The sequence below is a fragment of the Ranitomeya variabilis genome, chromosome 2, assembly GCF_051348905.1.
Source record: "Ranitomeya variabilis isolate aRanVar5 chromosome 2, aRanVar5.hap1, whole genome shotgun sequence".
NCBI classification, from domain to species: Eukaryota; Metazoa; Chordata; class Amphibia; order Anura; family Dendrobatidae; genus Ranitomeya; species Ranitomeya variabilis.
In genome coordinates, this window is record NC_135233.1 from 38,368,329 (window position 1) to 38,385,610 (window position 17,282).

Genomic DNA, 17,282 nt, shown 5'->3' on the forward strand with positions numbered 1-17,282 from the left:
TTTTATAAATATAATTTTATAACTATTCTAATAGTATTTTTCTCCTTTATATATTGGCTATTTATGAAGCAGTAGCAATTGTAAGGAACCACAGGCACAGGTGACTAGGTTTTTTTTTCCTGAGTACATTTTATGAGTACCACCCAGAAGCTAACTTTCCTAGGTGGTACATCCAAGTAGAGAGCTTGTTTTCATACTTTACTCCCAAGGAGCACTGCCCGTAATGCTCCATTCTCAGTCGGGCTCTTTATGGAAAACCAGTACTTTTTGGGAAACCTTGTAGCCTCAAAGGTATCACACTCAGCCAGCCAGACTCTGCTCTACACTGATGAGGGGCAAAGATCCAGAAACAGCTATCCGTAGATGAGTTCCTGATTTGGCATTTATCCCTGGTCATGTTGCAATACTCTTTGATTTTTTTTAGGGGAGGTACCTCTCCTGAGTGGTACTTGTGAGATAGTTTCTTTCATTCTGTATGAGAGCTCATTTGCATAAGGATCATAAGAGATTGCAGTTTGGTGCCCAAGCAGTAATCTGGAGGGACTACAACTACAGATTCCCCTCCATCCAGAAGAGTACTTCTAGTAGACTGTTAAAACAAGAGTGATATTCGTACCTCAAAGTCATTGGCTTTGTTGTAGTGCATGTTTAGGGCCCGGTATAGCTCACAGTCCCGGGTGATGGACAGCTCTTCTGTGCTGGTTACACCATCATTAATGGCTTGCCTCGCGTACTTCTCCATTTGGATGTAGTAGAACTCCCGGAAGTTGCTGAACCACTTGATGAGTTGAGAGGTAATGCATCTGTTAAACTGAAAGACAGGTGAGAAAAGGATGAGACATAAAAAAAACTACTGTAAAACCGCATGTCCATATAACACATGTGAGTTGCCGCGTACAGGTGTGATATGTTATGATACTAGACATGAGCGAATCTTTGGAAATTTGAATTCACCAGCTTTGTAGAATTTTCCCCAAAAATTGATTCCCAGTGAATCGATTTATGTGTAAATACCAAGTACTGCAAAACCTCCAATTGCCCTGAAAAGATGTAACACTCTGAGGTCTCCGAGGACTGTATCCAACCCCTTTCAAGCTCTTTAACGCAAAAACAGCCTTGGTAATATCGAAATAACCTCACCCTATATGCCTGTGGTAAACCGTTCTTCACTACTGTGCTATCAAGCACTATCTGTACAGTTTTTCCAGTGCTTTATCACTTTCTCTCCATATCTCTTATGGCTAGCTGTGACATCCTCTCACTATCCAGATTCACCACAAAATGGGTGCTACATCTCATGCTCCTGATGTAAACAGGCTGTGATAGTGCATTCTGAGCGGCTGTGCTATGCCAAGTGATGTACTAGCACCAAGGTAATATACGGAAGCCCACCCGGCTGTGCCTGAGGTCATTTGAGTGTTCTCCAGCTAACGCAATATTCTTCTATTAGCCACTTTACTTTAGTTGAAACACAAAATTGTTCAAATCTGCAAATTCCTACAAAATTAAACACAAATTCGATTTGCATCAAATCGATTCACTCATTTCTATATGATACCAATTTATTACAATATTGAGTTAACTGGTAAAAAAAAGTATAGATTTTTTAACAATAGAGCCGAAAGATTTTCAGGACTTTGGTCCAGCGGCCACATTGGTAGTCCATGGTCACTGAACCAGAGAAATGAAAACCTCTCTGGCAACTGAAATCCCCAGGTCTTCTACTGATCAGTAGATCCCTTTGATGTCATGTGTGTGTCATCCTTGGCCTACAGATCAGTAGAGGCGCTGGGGATGCTGCAGGTGGCAGGAAGATCCCAGGGGTCTGGTCCAGTGGCCAGACAAGAAAACTTGCAGGAAAAAGTTCAAGTGTGAACAGAGGCTTACTTATATAAAAATTCATGGGCTGGGTGATTCAATAACCAAGCAGAAAAGCTTCAGGGAAACTAAAGTCTATGCAAGTCAAGACATGGTGGCCTCATAGTTAGCACAGGCTTTTTGCATCTCTGTATCCGAATCCAACCTAGGATCCGTCTCTGGATTTAAATCCAATCTAGGGTACATCAGTAGGAAGTTTATGTTCTCCCCATGTTCTCTGGTTTTCATCAAGAATGAACTGATAGTTAAATTTGGAATTTAGGTTGTGAGCCTCAACGATTGATGACAATTTTTGCACAGTGCTATGGAATATGTTTTGGAGACATATTCTGACGGACCCCCGAGGATGGGTTGCAGCTGCTCCCCATCTATACGATCGGATATCTGTTCTTCACAAGGGTAGACATTTCCTATAACGAAGTTGCATACTATACAAGATCATCCAACGGGAAACTCGACCTTGACTTATTTTGTATAAGAAAGAAATGAGAAGTAGCTTGGTGAACGGACAGCAGAGGCTAAAGTCAGTAAGACTCCTGGCTTCAGACAGCTTGGGCTTAATGGAAAACAATGCTCTACTACAACATTTATACGTGGGTATCCGTGACAAAGGCAGGCACATGTGGCATTGTTCGGGCTATTAATATAGCTTAGATCCCTCTGAAGTCAAGTAAACTATAATAAGAGTGTCATGAAGCCCCCTTCTGTTACTGGAGATAATACAAAGGTACAGCTGAGGCTTTGGAGAGCGTCGAAGGAGAAGCAAGGTTGGCTGCTCAGTCTTCTGCTCTAAAAAGGCAGTCATGTTTATCCTCCTAGGGTCTCTCGAGATACACTTTATATAGAAGGTAATCTCCAATGCACAATGAAAACATTTGGTAACAAGAGCCTCTGTTACATCTGTGTGTTGGGATGGCACTGCTGGCACAGATAATAATCTCAATTGAACTTTAGTGGAATCTGCGCGAAGATGTCGTTTGCTGCCCTGTTTTCTCATTATGCTATTCCCATAAACTTCGCTAAGTTATTTGCTTTTATTACATCAAGAATGACAGGTCATTTTCAAAGCCTATCCGTACAGCAAAACTTCACTTAGGTAATGGGTTTTCCATGGAGGATGAAAATTATTTTTTGAAAAGGGCTAAGACTGGTGTAAAATAAAAAATAACAATCCTTTGCAGCTTACGCAATCGTCTTTGTTCTCTTTCTGGTCCAACGTTTACCCAATCACTGTTTGAGGTAGGTCACCACTGCTGTCAGTCACTGTCTGAACGGGCATTTCCCGTCATTTTGGTAATTGGGCCTGGGTATGTTCGGGAATGGGAGTTGTGGGAGTCAGTGTAAGCACTTTTTCCATACAGTACCAGTGAAAGTCCTTTTAAAAATACATTTTGACCCCAGACAATACCCTCCAAAAATAAAGAGGTAGAACGAAAGTACAAAATTGAAGACTGAATGTACCCACATCAATACAGCCTTAAATGGGCTGCCTCTTTTTGACCATCATGTGCCCTCTCGGGTCTTACGGAACTGGTCCATTCATGTATTTATTAACCCAGAATATGAGATATACTTCATTTTTCATCCCCTGAATAAATTCATAACCAACTGCTGTTTGCTCAAGGGGCATCTGTGATAATGCAACCCCCAATCAAGTGCGCATACAAACTTTATTATTTCATAAATCTGACTTTTTTTTTTTCTTCGAAAACTTTTGCCAATACACATGGCCGCACCCTGGTCAATGACAGCAAGAACGGCTACAGTAGAGGTGACCAATCTAAGGCAAATGATTATAGATAATAATTATAAATAGAGCATAATAAAAAAAATATTTTGTTATGCTCAACAAGACCACAATCACAACATATACCTCGTCATTCTCCTAAATGTAATCTCATGGGTGGATAACTTGCTGGAGAGTGTGACTAAGGGGCTCCATGCACATTTAATAGCTGTTGCCTAAGGGTTCGGCGATCTTTCGGCTGCCGGGTATCAGTCCCGACTCTTCCATGAACAGGAACAGTCGCTCCTGTGTTCTCTACGAGAGAGCATCTTATCTCACATATTACAAAAGGATCGACTGACTTTCCTCCTTCCAACATCATCTGTCGGGGAGAACTGGGAGACCTCCACATATATTAGACTGTTAGTGGAGACCGCTAATATTAGCGCATTCGACAAGCATTAGTCTAATCTGGAGCTTAATTGTTTCAACATCATTTTCGTAAAATGTATTTTTCTTCCTTATTGTTAAATGAAATGACCATGACATGTCGCTGGGATAAGACCCACTTTAAAACTGAGCCTAGTTTGAAGATCTCTGTAAAACTAGATGGCCGGGAATAAAACAAAATAGGAAAACTTAGAAAGGGGCACAGAGATAAATAAGTGCCGTGCCTCAGGATCAGTGAAGGTTCCAGAGGTTGGTCCACACCGATCAGAAAGTGTTGCAATACTTAGGTACAGTGGCATGCTAAGTTTTGGGCACCCCTGGTCAAAATTACTGTTATTGTGAATAGTTAAGCAAGTTGAAGATGAAATCATCTGCAAAAGGCCTGAAGTTAAAATTAGGCAAAAAAAAAAATCATCTTTTACATTTTAAAAATTACAAAAAGCTAAATGGGTCGATGCAAAAGTTTGGGCATCCCGCATGGTTAGTGCCTAGTAGCACCTCATTTTTCAAGTATTACAGCTTATAAATGCTTTTTGTAGACAGCCAAGAGTCTTTCAATTCGTGTTTGAGGGATTTTCATCCATTCTTCTATGGAAATTTCTTTCAGTTCTGTGAGATTCCTGGGTCGTCTTGCATCCTCTGCTATTTTGAGGTCTACCCACAGATTTTCAATGATGTTCAGATCAGGGGACTGTGAGGGCCATTATAAAACCTTTAGTTTGCGCTTTTTGAGGTAGTCCAGTGTGAATTTTGATGTGTGTTTAGGATCATTATCCATTCGTATAAGCCATCTTTTTTTCCACTTCAGCTTTTTTACAGATGGTGTTATGTTTACATCAAGAATTAGTTGAAATTTAATTGAAACTGTTCTTCCCTCTACCCGTGAAATGTTCCCCGTGCCATTGGTGCAACACAACCCCAAAGCATGATTGATCCACCTCCAGGCTTAATGGTTGGTGAGATGTTCTTTTCCAGAAATTCTCTGCCCTTTTTTCTCCTCACATACCTTTGATCATTGTGGCCACAGAGTTCTATTTTAACCTCATCGGTCCACAAGACTTGCTTCTAAAATGCATCAGGCTTGTTTAGATGTTCTTTTGCATACTTCTGACACTGAATTTTATGGTGAGGATGCAGGAGAAGTTTTCTTCTGATAAATCTTCCATGAAGGCCATATTTGTGCAGGAATCTCTGACCAGTAGAACGATGTACAACTCCAGAGTCTGCTATATCTTTCTGAAGGTCTTTTGTAGTCAAACGGGGGTTCTGATTTGCCTCTGTAGCAATGCTTTAGAGGCATCTCTCACTGAAATTTTGCTTGGTCTTCCAGACCTTATCTTGATCTCCCCTGTTCCTATTAACTACCATTTCTTAATTACTGTACATTTTGACCTAGGAAAAGGGCAAGGTGAAAACGCTTTGCTATCTTCTTACAGCCTTCTCCTGCTTTGTGGTCTCCACCATTTTCATTTTCAGAGTGCTAGACAGTTGCTTAGAGGAACCTATGGCAGCTATTTTTGGCACAACAAAACCTAGGAGGCTAGGTTTTTATAAAGCTGGGAAATTTGCTTTACGTGACCCTTCCTAACGATGATAGTGAACAAGCCATAACCCTAACAGGATAACTAAGGTCTGAAACCTTGGTCAAAGTTATCTGAGCACACAAATGTCCAAGGGTGCACAAACTTTTGCATTGGCCCATTTCCTTTTTTTGCAATTTTTAAAATGACAATATTTTTGCCTAAAATGCAAAGGAAATGTGTCATCTTTAACTTTAAGTGTTTTAGAGATCATTTCATCTTCAACTTGCTTAACTATTCACAAGAACAGTAATTTTGACCAGGGGTGTACAAACATTTATATGCCACTGTATATATATTTCTACTTCTCCTATTTACCTCCTATAACTTAGGAGCAGATGCCTTTATATCTTTATTTCCACCTTAAATACAGATGGTCCTAGAAACACACAGACTCCCTGTTATGGCAATACACCTCCAACAATGTCTTAATTAAACATCATTCCCAAAAAGATGGGAATAATAAGGCAGGGTTTCCAGTTTCTACAATCAAATAAGTTTTAGATCAAATGGGTTTTCCATATTTGGGGGCAATTTTTATTTTTACTTATGTGCATTAAATAGAAAAAAAAATAGCAATTGCTTTCAATAAAAATGCTGCACTGTTTGCCTTCAATAGCCTCTCTGCGTTCCACTGTATTGCTGGCTGCAGAATAAGTTATCTGAGAACCCATCAGTGATCCCACTATGTTGGTCTGACAGGGAAGTTTGTAACTCTTTTATCTGTGTTTTTCTGAGCTCCTCTCAGCTGAGTTATTACCATAGACCACATCAAAGGTGATGTGGAGGGAAAAAAAGAGACTGTAAAAAAGCAAAAGTTGCAACATTTTTAACTTAAATTTTGAACCCAACTGCAAAAAAGATTTTCAGCTCCAAATATGTGCATTTAAGTAAAATAAATATATCCAAAGGTGAACAACACCTTTAAGTGGAAAGTCATTTAAGATTATAGTACAGGGGTTGTCCAGGACATTTTATTTTAACTGTGGGCCTAACTACCTTTCTGCTGTACCTGGTATCAGCTCCTGCAGACGATTCAGCTGTTCCACGTCAACAGAGCAGCTCTTCCTCTTCCAGGCTGTTCTGTTGAGGGGGTGGGACTACCGATGTCATGCTGATTGACAGCCAACCGGGAGTCAGCTATCAATCCGCACAACATCAGCAGCCATTACACCAACAGAGCAGAGCAAGAGAGAAGCAGCAGCTCTGTCGATGTGACATCAAAGGAAGCTGCAGAATCTCTTGCAGGAGCAGTCTGTGATCACTGCAACAGCAAAGATTGGCATCGGGCACAACTACTGGTCTAGTTTTTAGGCACATTGTAAAAAAAAAGTTTAGGATAACTAATTTAAGGCTTCTTGTTACAATGTAAATTGATTTTGGATACATTTTTTCACATTTCCAAATCCCAAATTAATTTCTAAAAGTTAAAGGGAATCTGTGAGCAGGTTTTTGCTATGTAATCTGACAGCAGCATGATGTAAAGGCAGAGAACCCGATTCTAGCAATATATCACTTAGTTTTCTGCATTCTGCAGCAGTTGTGGGAGAATCACTGCTGCATATCTAGCAGTGCTCAGAATGTTGAGCCCTATATAACCCCGCCCACACCACTGATTGGCAGCTTTTTGTGTACACTGTATAGTGACAGAAAGCAGCAGTGTTGGGAGTGGGTTTGGACCAGGAAACAGGAAACACCTAATCCTGCAGTGATAATCTCCTGCTGATAAACCACTGATTTTACTGAAACAGCAAAATACAGCCTAGTAAGTGACACATCAGATTAAACAGCAAAAAATCTGCTGTCAGATTCCTTTTAATGAGAAAAATGGTGATACCGTACTTAAAAATAAAAAAAAAATATAGCTTTTCTTTTTATAGGCTTGTTACAGCGAATGTGGCCAAAACGGGGAGAAGGAAATTATTTGTGAGGGCCCACAGATTAAAGTTTCACACCGGCACCGCGCTATGGAAATTTCCAAACTTTTTCTAAGCGGTTGACGTTATAATAGGGGACGCATTTATACTCATGTCACAGATATTCTTTAGGAGCAGGGTGACTCGAAGTTTAGCTTAAATTTCCCTTTAAACAACAGATGAGACCCTCGCTTGCCAAGCCAAAGCCAATAAACCCATAGCTTTAAATCATGCAAGCTGATATGTAACCCCCCTGCCTTTTGTCATCGCAAGCATTCACTCTCCCCCCTTAAGCTCCAGGAAGACGTGTACATTAATCAAAAATCAACAAAGAACACTTATCCGACACCGCCATGAGGACATCCAGGCCTCCATCAAGATGACAGCTAAAGTGTGCATTGGGGCTGTAATTACTGCACAGAAAGTTGTTTCTATGTTAACAGAGATAATGAAGTGAATGAAAATTCGTGGCAGGGAATCTGAGGAAACAGAAGCAGGGAGACTGGTGTTTGTCCCAAAAGGCCATCTTGCATCATAATTGCCGTGCAGTTGCAAGGGTCCTTACAGATAATTGACCAGAAAATGATTAAGTCATCATCAAATCGCTTCTGCTTGCGAGAGTTCAAACATGTACTTAACCTATCCAAGAATTATATTTTCGCTGTGTGTGTCTGTTCTGTCTCCATTCAGCCTTGCGGGGAACCTGATTAAAAAGACAACTGAAGGACCCCGGTTATCTGATCTTCTGGTGGCCGATCTCACTACAACTTAAACCCATTACGATTCGCTGAACTTGGAGTTCTTTCCATTTTATCTGCGCAGTAAAATGCGCCGTCCAAGTTTCCAGACATTGAGATAAGGACGACAGGCCCCCGTGACGGCTTACTGCTCTTTTTTTTCTAATTCTTTTTTTTTTTTCAAAAAGAAACAAAACATTACAAAATGATAGCGGTCCATGCACCGGGGAATGAAAATTGCTTTGACATGGAGATTAGGCGCCGGTGTTGTTATAAGACATTGTTTCACATGGACTGGAGAACTGTAGGGGGAAGAAAAAAGAAAAAGTTTTTTTTTTCCTTTTTAGAATGGCCATGAATGACCTAATGAGGGCGAGAAAAAGTGAGCACGCACGCCATCGTTTAAGCAATGGGGCATGTGGGGAGATTTAGAGGTTTTTTTTTTTGTGGTGTGCCAGGATAAAGAATGAACAAAAACAACAGAAGAAAATAAAAAAAAACATAGAGACAAGAGCAAAAAAGAGAACAGCCGAGAGAAGAAGGCTAGCCTTCTGGGTGAGGGTACATTTTTTCTTTATACATATAGTCAGAAAGCAGGTTTAGGACTGTGATGACCTGAAAAGCCCCCTGATACAGTCATAAGGTCCAGGGCATGGGGGATTTATCCGACAGGTGGAAACAAGAATGTGTAAATGAGCAAGCATCTTAGGGGCAAAGGGGTCTGGCTGGGAATTTGGGTTCTGCACAGTGAAGTAGAGCGAATGAATATTGGCCCAAACCCTCAATTCTGGGCCATTTTCCTACCCTCTTATGTCTGAGCACTGAGAGTAATACAGTTTTTTTTCAAGATTTCTTAATACTTTTTGGGCTCACTGTCATAATCATTGGGATCATCATTAGGCACAGGACTCTCGATACACCTAAAAAGTGACCTTACTCCAATTTAATACCCCAATCTATTAATGGTTAAGGTCCTTTATTCCCTGTAAAGCAAATTAACTGGATAAACGAATGTTTCCCCAACTAATGCTTTTGGGGTTCTCGACCCACAGTTTGATACGGCATGTGCTGCCCGTGTGAAAAGATAGGACATCCAGGCGTGGTGATGCTTCGCGCTTAGTACGGAACATAAAATAGGGATGGTCTCATACGTGACCTAATCTTTTTTTTTATATAGCGCTAACATATTCCGCATGAAGATCTAAGCTTGAACCTTCACACCGCCTGGATGTCCCAACCTTTCCCATGGACAGCACTAGCCATACCAACCACTTTTGTTTGCCCATTTATTAAACTTTTTACCACTGATGTCTGGGGGATTGTGGCAATGATGTCAACATTAGTTTTACCTAATTATGCAGAACCTCCATACACCAGTGACATGGTCTCCCAGTACTTACCTACACGCAACTTTCGATCCTCTCAAGATCTCCTTCTCTACTCTCCTCTTATCTCTTCTTCCCACAACTGCATACAAGACTTCTCCCGTGCTTCCCCCATACTCTGGAACTCTCTACCCCAACACATCAGACTTTCACCTACCATCGAAACCTTCAAAAGGAACCTGAAGACTCACCTCTTCCGACAAGCCTACAACCTTCAGTGATCCTCAGTCTACTGAACCACCGCATGACCAGCTCTACCCTCTCCTAGTGTATCCAAACCCATCCCCTGTAGACTGTGAGCTCTCGTGGGCAGGGTCCTCTCTTCCTCTGTACTTGTCTATGTATGCCCCTTTTTCACATGTAACGTGCCATGGAAGAAATGGCGCAATAATAATAATAATAATAATAATGTGACAATGTTATTTTTATTCCATGGTGGACCATATACTTTTCTGAGCTTATGGTATTACTAAAACTTGGAAACAAAGTCAAAACCATATCACAGTCAGCTAATATCACGGCAAAGCCCTGTACTCCCTGGGATCATGGTCTCAACATCGTCTTTTGCATTTGAAAGGGACTCCTAAATTGAAAAAGGTTGGAGGCCTCTGGTATAGACCATTATGACCAAGGTGGATCAATACAATACCCATAGTCGACGTTTCTAAGGCAGATGGGTCTATCAGCAGCATAATCAGCATAGAGGTTCCTTAGTTATGGCTTCCTCTAAGGTTATTAATAAAAAAAGGACCATCCTGCTACAGATAGACGCACCTGATCTGGTTTTGTAGAACAGTTCATGAATGTAAAGAAAGTGTATGACGGGTCAGTGTTGAAAAAAAATACACTAACACTATAAATAATCTCAAAGGATAACTTTTATTTTAATTTTTATTTCATAAATTAATAGTTCACATTAAAATAAGACATTTTGCAATATATCTTATCAGAGAAATCCGCTTCTTTGCCCTCCGGGACTGATCTTCCATTTTCAATTCTTGGATAAAATCTGCATTCAGTAAAGGAAGATTTACCCATTAAAGGAATAGCAGATGACAATTGGTGCTTTTAAAATTCAATGGTGAAGGGAGCTAAAGGCAGAAATAGACATTCTGCCGAAAGTTCTCCATAAAAATTTGTGAGCAGTAACTGTCACCTCTGATCTCAGCAATGGAAAATCAACAGATTTCACCTGTGAATTGAGAATTTTGACAATGACTGATCATCAGCCCAGGAGGAGAAAGAAGCCGATTTCTCTAATAAGACATGTTACAAAGTTGTTTTTAACCTGTACTATTGATTTATGGAAAAAAAAATTAAAATGACGATTACTTTATAATCAATGTTTGTGGACGCTAGTCACAGCCTCTCTACGTATTTTATACATACTTTGCTACCAGTCAATCTTCACACTACTGGGTACTACGGACAGAACATTGGTTTTTTTTATATATTTTCATTAATAAATGCTAAAACAAAGGAACTTCTGCCGGAAGTATCTTGACTGTAATTTCTGTATTGAAGGGAACATTTTGCTAATTGTTTGTTATCCTCCCTTTTGTCTTCCACAGAAAGAGAGGAATGAAGGATCGATTGTTCCCGAAAAGACAAGCGAAGACATCTGTAGTACGTTAATGCGCTAGTGTTAAAATGAATCACAATTATAAAGAGCCCGTGTTTCTACTCGGAAGAATCGCAGTGGCTGATTAATGTTTCCCACGGGACAAGGCACCTTCCATGTAAGGAAAACTTCCTAATTATTCCAAACAAATCCGCAAGAGGATACAGTATTTAGTGGCAAGAAAATGGTAGATCTCAGGAGGGATATTTAGCATAATGCAGCCACAGGTTGGAGACCACTCATGAACGTCATGTCTGCAGTTTTTCCTCCAATCTTCCTTTTTCCATATTAATTCATTTACGATAAAATTAAAGTCTGATCAATTTTAATATTTTGGCCCGTAGCTGTGAAAATGTATACACACGAGGGCAGATGGCTCTTTAAAGGGGTTGTTCAGTAAGGACAATGCCTTTTTGTTAGAAAGGTCTCTTGATGATGTGATCACTTTCCCAGTAGCACCGCCATTACATGTATTCTTATGGCGGGTCCACCAGAGCAGGAGAAGCTCTTCGTAGTCACTCTCTGCTCAACTGAGACCTGAAGGTGTGAAAACACAGAGGATTTCCTGTAGTGTGATCTTTTCAGGAAAATCCTCTCCATTTTTATTTTTTAAACAGTTTTTTTCTCCCTCTCCCCAGCATTGAGCCTCCTCCTGCTCCAGGTGTCTATTATTGTGCACGGTGGTGACATCAAGTCAACAACACTAAAGCCAATAACTGAGCTTAGCGTCAATGCTGAGTAGACAGCACGAGCCGCTAAGCTCACTGATTGTCAGCAGTGGTGTTTATGTGATGTCAGCGCTGCAGACAATAGCAGACACCAGGAGAAGTGGAGGAGACTCAGAGCTGGATCCGTAGAGGACGAGTAAGGAGCAGGTTGTTTGCTTCAGAAAAACAAACTACAAACTGAGAACATATGCTGGAAAAGGCCCTTTAAGAATTCTCATGCACATGCTGCAAAAAAAATATCGGCAGCATAAAATGACAGAAACTGCAGATTTAATATCCACAGCATGTCACTTCAAGCTGCAGATGTAGTTACGAAAGAAATGTGCGGTCCACAGGGGTAAATGCAGTAGCGGGTATCGCTGTGGGAGGTCTGTGGATGCTATGTGGGAATGCAGTGTAAGACTATGTCCACCAGAATACGTGCCGCAAAAGTGCCCTGTAAAATTATAATAAAGCACAGCAATTTGAAAACAACATGTCAATGATTTAACAGCTTCAGCGTTCGGAAACCCTAAAGTGGTTAAAAAAGTGATATGCCCATTCTAGCGGAAGACGCTATTCCTAGCCTTAATAAAACTCGTCATCACATTACTTCTCTAATCTGCCAGCTCCGTACATTATAGACCATTTTTTTTTTGCATTTTAATATTATTGTTACTACAGTAACCAACATAATCATAAATAGCACAGACTCTACACCATTCTCACAGCCTAGCACAGACTCTACACCATTCTCACAGCCTAGCACAGACTCTACACCATTCTCACAGCCTAGCACAGACTCTACACCGTTCTCACAGCCTAGCACAGACTCCACACCGTTTTCACAGCCTAGCACAGACGCTACACCGTTTTCACAGCCTAGCACGGACTCTACACTGTTCTCACAGCCTAGCACAGATGCTACACTGTTCTCACAGCCTAGCACAGACTCCACACCGTTTTCACAGCCTAGCACAGACGCTACACTGTTCTCACAGCCTAGCACAGACTCCACACCGTTTTCACAGCCTAGCACAGATGCTACACTGTTCTCACAGCCTAGCACAGACTCCACACCGTTTTCACAGCCTAGCACAGATGCTACACTGTTCTCACAGCCTAGCACAGACTCCACACCGTTTTCACAGCCTAGCACAGACGCTACACTGTTCTCACAGCCTAGCACAGACTCCACACCGTTTTCACAGCCTAGCACAGATGCTACACTGTTCTCACAGCCTAGCACAGACTCCACACCGTTTTCACAGCCTAGCACAGATGCTACACTGTTCTCACAGCCTAGCACAGACTCCACATCGTTTTCACAGCCTAGCACAGACGCTACACTGTTCTCACAGCCTAGCACAGACTCCACACCGTTTTCACAGCCTAGCACAGACGCTACACTGTTCTCACAGCCTAGCACAGACTCCACACCGTTTTTACAGCCTAGCACAGACGCTACACCGTTCTCACAGCCTAACACAGACTCTACATCGTTCTCACAGCCTAGCACAGACTTCACACCGTTTTTACAGCCTAGCACAGATGCTACACCATTCTCACAGCCTAGCACAGACTCTACACCATTCTCATAGCCTAGCACAGACTCTACACTGTTCTCACAGCCTAGCGCACACTCTACACCATTCTCATTGCCTAGCGCAGACTCTACACCATTCTCACAGCCTAGCACAGACTCTACACCATTCTCACAGCGTAGCGCACACTCTACACCATTCTCACAGCTTAGCACAGACTCTACACTGTTGTCACAGTCTAGAACAGACTATACACTGTTCCCACAGCCTAGCGCAGACTCTACACTATTCTCACAGCCTAGGGCAGACTCTAAGCTGTTCTCACAGCCTAGCACAGACTCTACACTGATCTCACAGCCTAGGGCAGACTCTACACTGTTCTCACAGCCTAGCACAGTCTCTACACTGTTCTCACAGCCTAGCACAGTCTCTACACTGTTCTCACAGCCTAGCACAGACTCTACACTGTTCTCTGTTGTGAATTTGACTTTTTTGGCTCCCTCTAGTGGTTACTAGTGATATGACTCTGGGATTTCCTTCCCTCTGTTTGTACCCAGCTGGGTCGTTACTTCAGGGGTGTTGCTATATAAACCTCCTGGAACCTTAGTCCAGTGCCTGGCATCGGTGTTATCAGACACATTCTGTTTGCTCCTGTTTGCTGGTCCTGGTTCGTGCTAAATTAAGCTAAGTCTTGCTTCTTTGTTTTTTGGGTTATTTGTTTGCTTTCATTTTTGTCCAGCTTGTACTAAATGTGATTCCTGACCTTGCTGGAAGCTCTAGGGGGCTGGTGTTCTCCCCCCGGGCCGTTAGACGGTTCGGGGGTTCTTGAATTTCCAGTGTGGATATTTTTGATAAGATTTTTTGCTGACCATATAAGTTATCTTTCTATATTCTGCTATTAGCTAGTGGGCCTCTCTTTGCTAAATTCCTAGCTCATTCTTATGTTTGTCTTTTCCTCTTACCTCACCGTTATTATCTGTGGGGGGCTTCTATCCAACTTTTTGGGGTATTTCCTCTGGAGGCAAGAAAGGTCTTTCTTTTCCCTTCTAGGGGTAGTTAGCTCTCCGGCTGGCGCGAGACGTCTAGGATCAACGTAGGAACGTTCCCCGGCTGCTGGTATTTGTGGTGCTAGGATTAGTTATATGGTCAGCCCAGTTACCACTGCCCTATGAGCTGGTTTTCTGTATTTACTGACTTAGCATTATTCCTGAGACCCTCTGCCATTGGGGTCATAACAGTTCTCACAGCCTAGCACAGACTCTACACTGTTCTCAAAGCCTAGCACAGACTCTACACTGTTCTCACAGCCTAGCACAGACTCTACACCATTCTCACAGCCTAGCACAGACTCTACACTGTTCTCACAGCCTAGCACAAACTCTACACTGATCTCACAGCCTAGCGCAGACTCTGCACCGTTCTCAAAGCCTAGCACAGACTCTACACGTTCTCAAAGCCTAGCACAGACTCTACACCTTTCTCAAAGCCTAGCACAGACGCTGCACTGTTCTCACAGCTTAGCACAGACTCTACACCGTTCTCAAAGCCTAGCACAGACTACACCATTCTCAAAGCCTAGCACAGACTACACCATTCTCAAAGCCTAGCACAGACTACACCATTCTCAAAGCCTAGCACAGACTACACCATTCTCAAAGCCTAGCACAGACTACACCGTTCTCAAAGCCTAGCACAGACTCTACACTGTTCTCACAGCCTAGCACAGACTACACCGTTCTCAAAGCCTAGCACAGACTCTACACTGTTCTCACAGCCTTCAGGAATATAGCGAGTTCTGAGTGCTATATGTAGCATAATCGTATGTCTTTTCACAATTTTGATAGCTTTTTAGATCGCTGGGTGTTGCTCCTTTACTTCTGCTAAATACTAGTGGATGTCTGTTTTCAGGATATCAACACTGATCATCATAAAATGTTTGATCAATGTGTGAATTCCTGATGATCCCTGTTAACATTTTCCCTGGACCACGATTGGAAAGTTTTGCTCGATATACGTCTTGTGTTTTTACATGATAATCTTCTGGTATGAATGGTCATAAAAATTAGCAAACTGCGACAATGCAGCGCACAGAATGAGCCAAAGCGTTAACAATCAACAAGATCAGGGTTGGAATCTCCTCTTCAAAAGAATGAAAAGAAAGACCCTCATGGTAAAAACCTCCGGTGCGCGGTGCCTACGGATAACCTGCTCACTCCACCCGCTGTTCTGCACAGTTCGCAGCCCAGTATAATTGAAGAGAGCAGTGAAAGTTTAAGAGAATGGGCGAGATGATGTGCGATACAGGATAAAGGGATTCTTTATGCTTGACCCCTCGTCGGCTTTCTATCAGAATCTAATGAGGCTGGAGCGAGCTATTCCCACTGGGGCACTACTGAAAGACTTGTCAAAATATGTATAAACAATCACTCCATGAAATGTACAACCTCAAAAAGATAATAACTACTCCGAAATAAAACCAGATTACAAGGCGGACAGCCTTCAATGGCGAGCGACATAAAGAAACCCTTTACCGTAGCAGAGAGCCGATCTACAATCCATGGTCTCTAACTATGGCTGTGGGGAAACAAACATTATCAGCATGCCTGCTCCATCTGAGAACCCAGGGATCCACTCTGCTCAAAGTTTTAACCAACAACATCCGTTGTACATGTACTGTGGATGTGCGCACTCAATAAATGGAGCAGTCTTATACAGCCGACATCCGAGTCTAACTGCTAAAACCACAGCAACCTAACCTCTTAGATGCCACTGTCAATCGTCACCGCAGCATTTAAGAGGTTGGAAATTAAGAAAGGGGTGAATATGATTGCGGGGGGCTGATAGCATTATCATGTCACATGGGAAGCATACTGACAGCACTTGCATGTGCCATACTTTTATAACTATGGGGATGAATTTATCAAGACTGGCATAGTGCAAGCTCACGCTACGCAAGTCTTGCTGGAGTAAAAGGCGCCGAATTCATTAAGGGGCAAAGACGACGTAATAAATTTGATGCCTATTCTGCCTTAGTGTACACCAACAGAAATCGTACTCCATTCATAGTATCATACGAGATTGGTAATTTTGCAAAATGATGCAACATTATAGTATTGCAGTATAATTGTATAGACTGCAGGTTCGAGTCCCCTAAGTAGACCAATAATAAATGTCAAATATTTTTAAAAATTATAAAAAAAATACAAAACTAGATCTCCTCCCCCCTTTTTCTCAAAACATAAATAAAATCAATAAAAATAAATAAAAATCTATTTTATATCGCTTTGTGCGGAATTGTCCTAACAGATTTTCAGTCACTTCGCTTCCCAAAAATAAAAATTAATTAGGAAATTGTTCGGACGCCAATATGGTGATGATAAAACCTACTGCTCGTCCCGCAAAAAGAATAGGTGGCCAATGAGACTCTGTGGCCTAAAGGTCCACATAAGCCTGGAGTCGGCCCTCACCTGATGTATTACACAACCACATTGTACAATAATAATACGTCGCCCTTAAAATCTACGGTCACATACAGCACCTCTGAAAAACCTCGTAGGATGGAGGCAATACGTCTAGGTGAGAATATGAAACCTCCCGAAGATGCCATATGGCAGTACACTGTGTGTCTATACAGAGCCATAGGGACACTGCGTCCATCTGTACAGGCTACATGCACTCACATTTCTCATCCGCACATATTTTATCATTAATCGCAGTTTTCCTACAATAACGAATTAT

At 41.8% G+C, this 17,282-nt stretch overlaps 1 protein-coding gene across 1 annotated transcript in view; it reads right to left on the reverse strand.

The window, feature by feature from the left end:
• PROX1 (prospero homeobox 1) overlaps positions 1–17,282 on the reverse strand; it is a 100,554-nt gene that overhangs the window by 40,609 nt on the left and 42,663 nt on the right. The window contains exon 4 of the mRNA XM_077282283.1: positions 617–811. Coding sequence (XP_077138398.1) covers positions 617–811 — 195 coding nt within the window. The remainder of the gene's footprint in view (positions 1–616; positions 812–17,282) is intronic.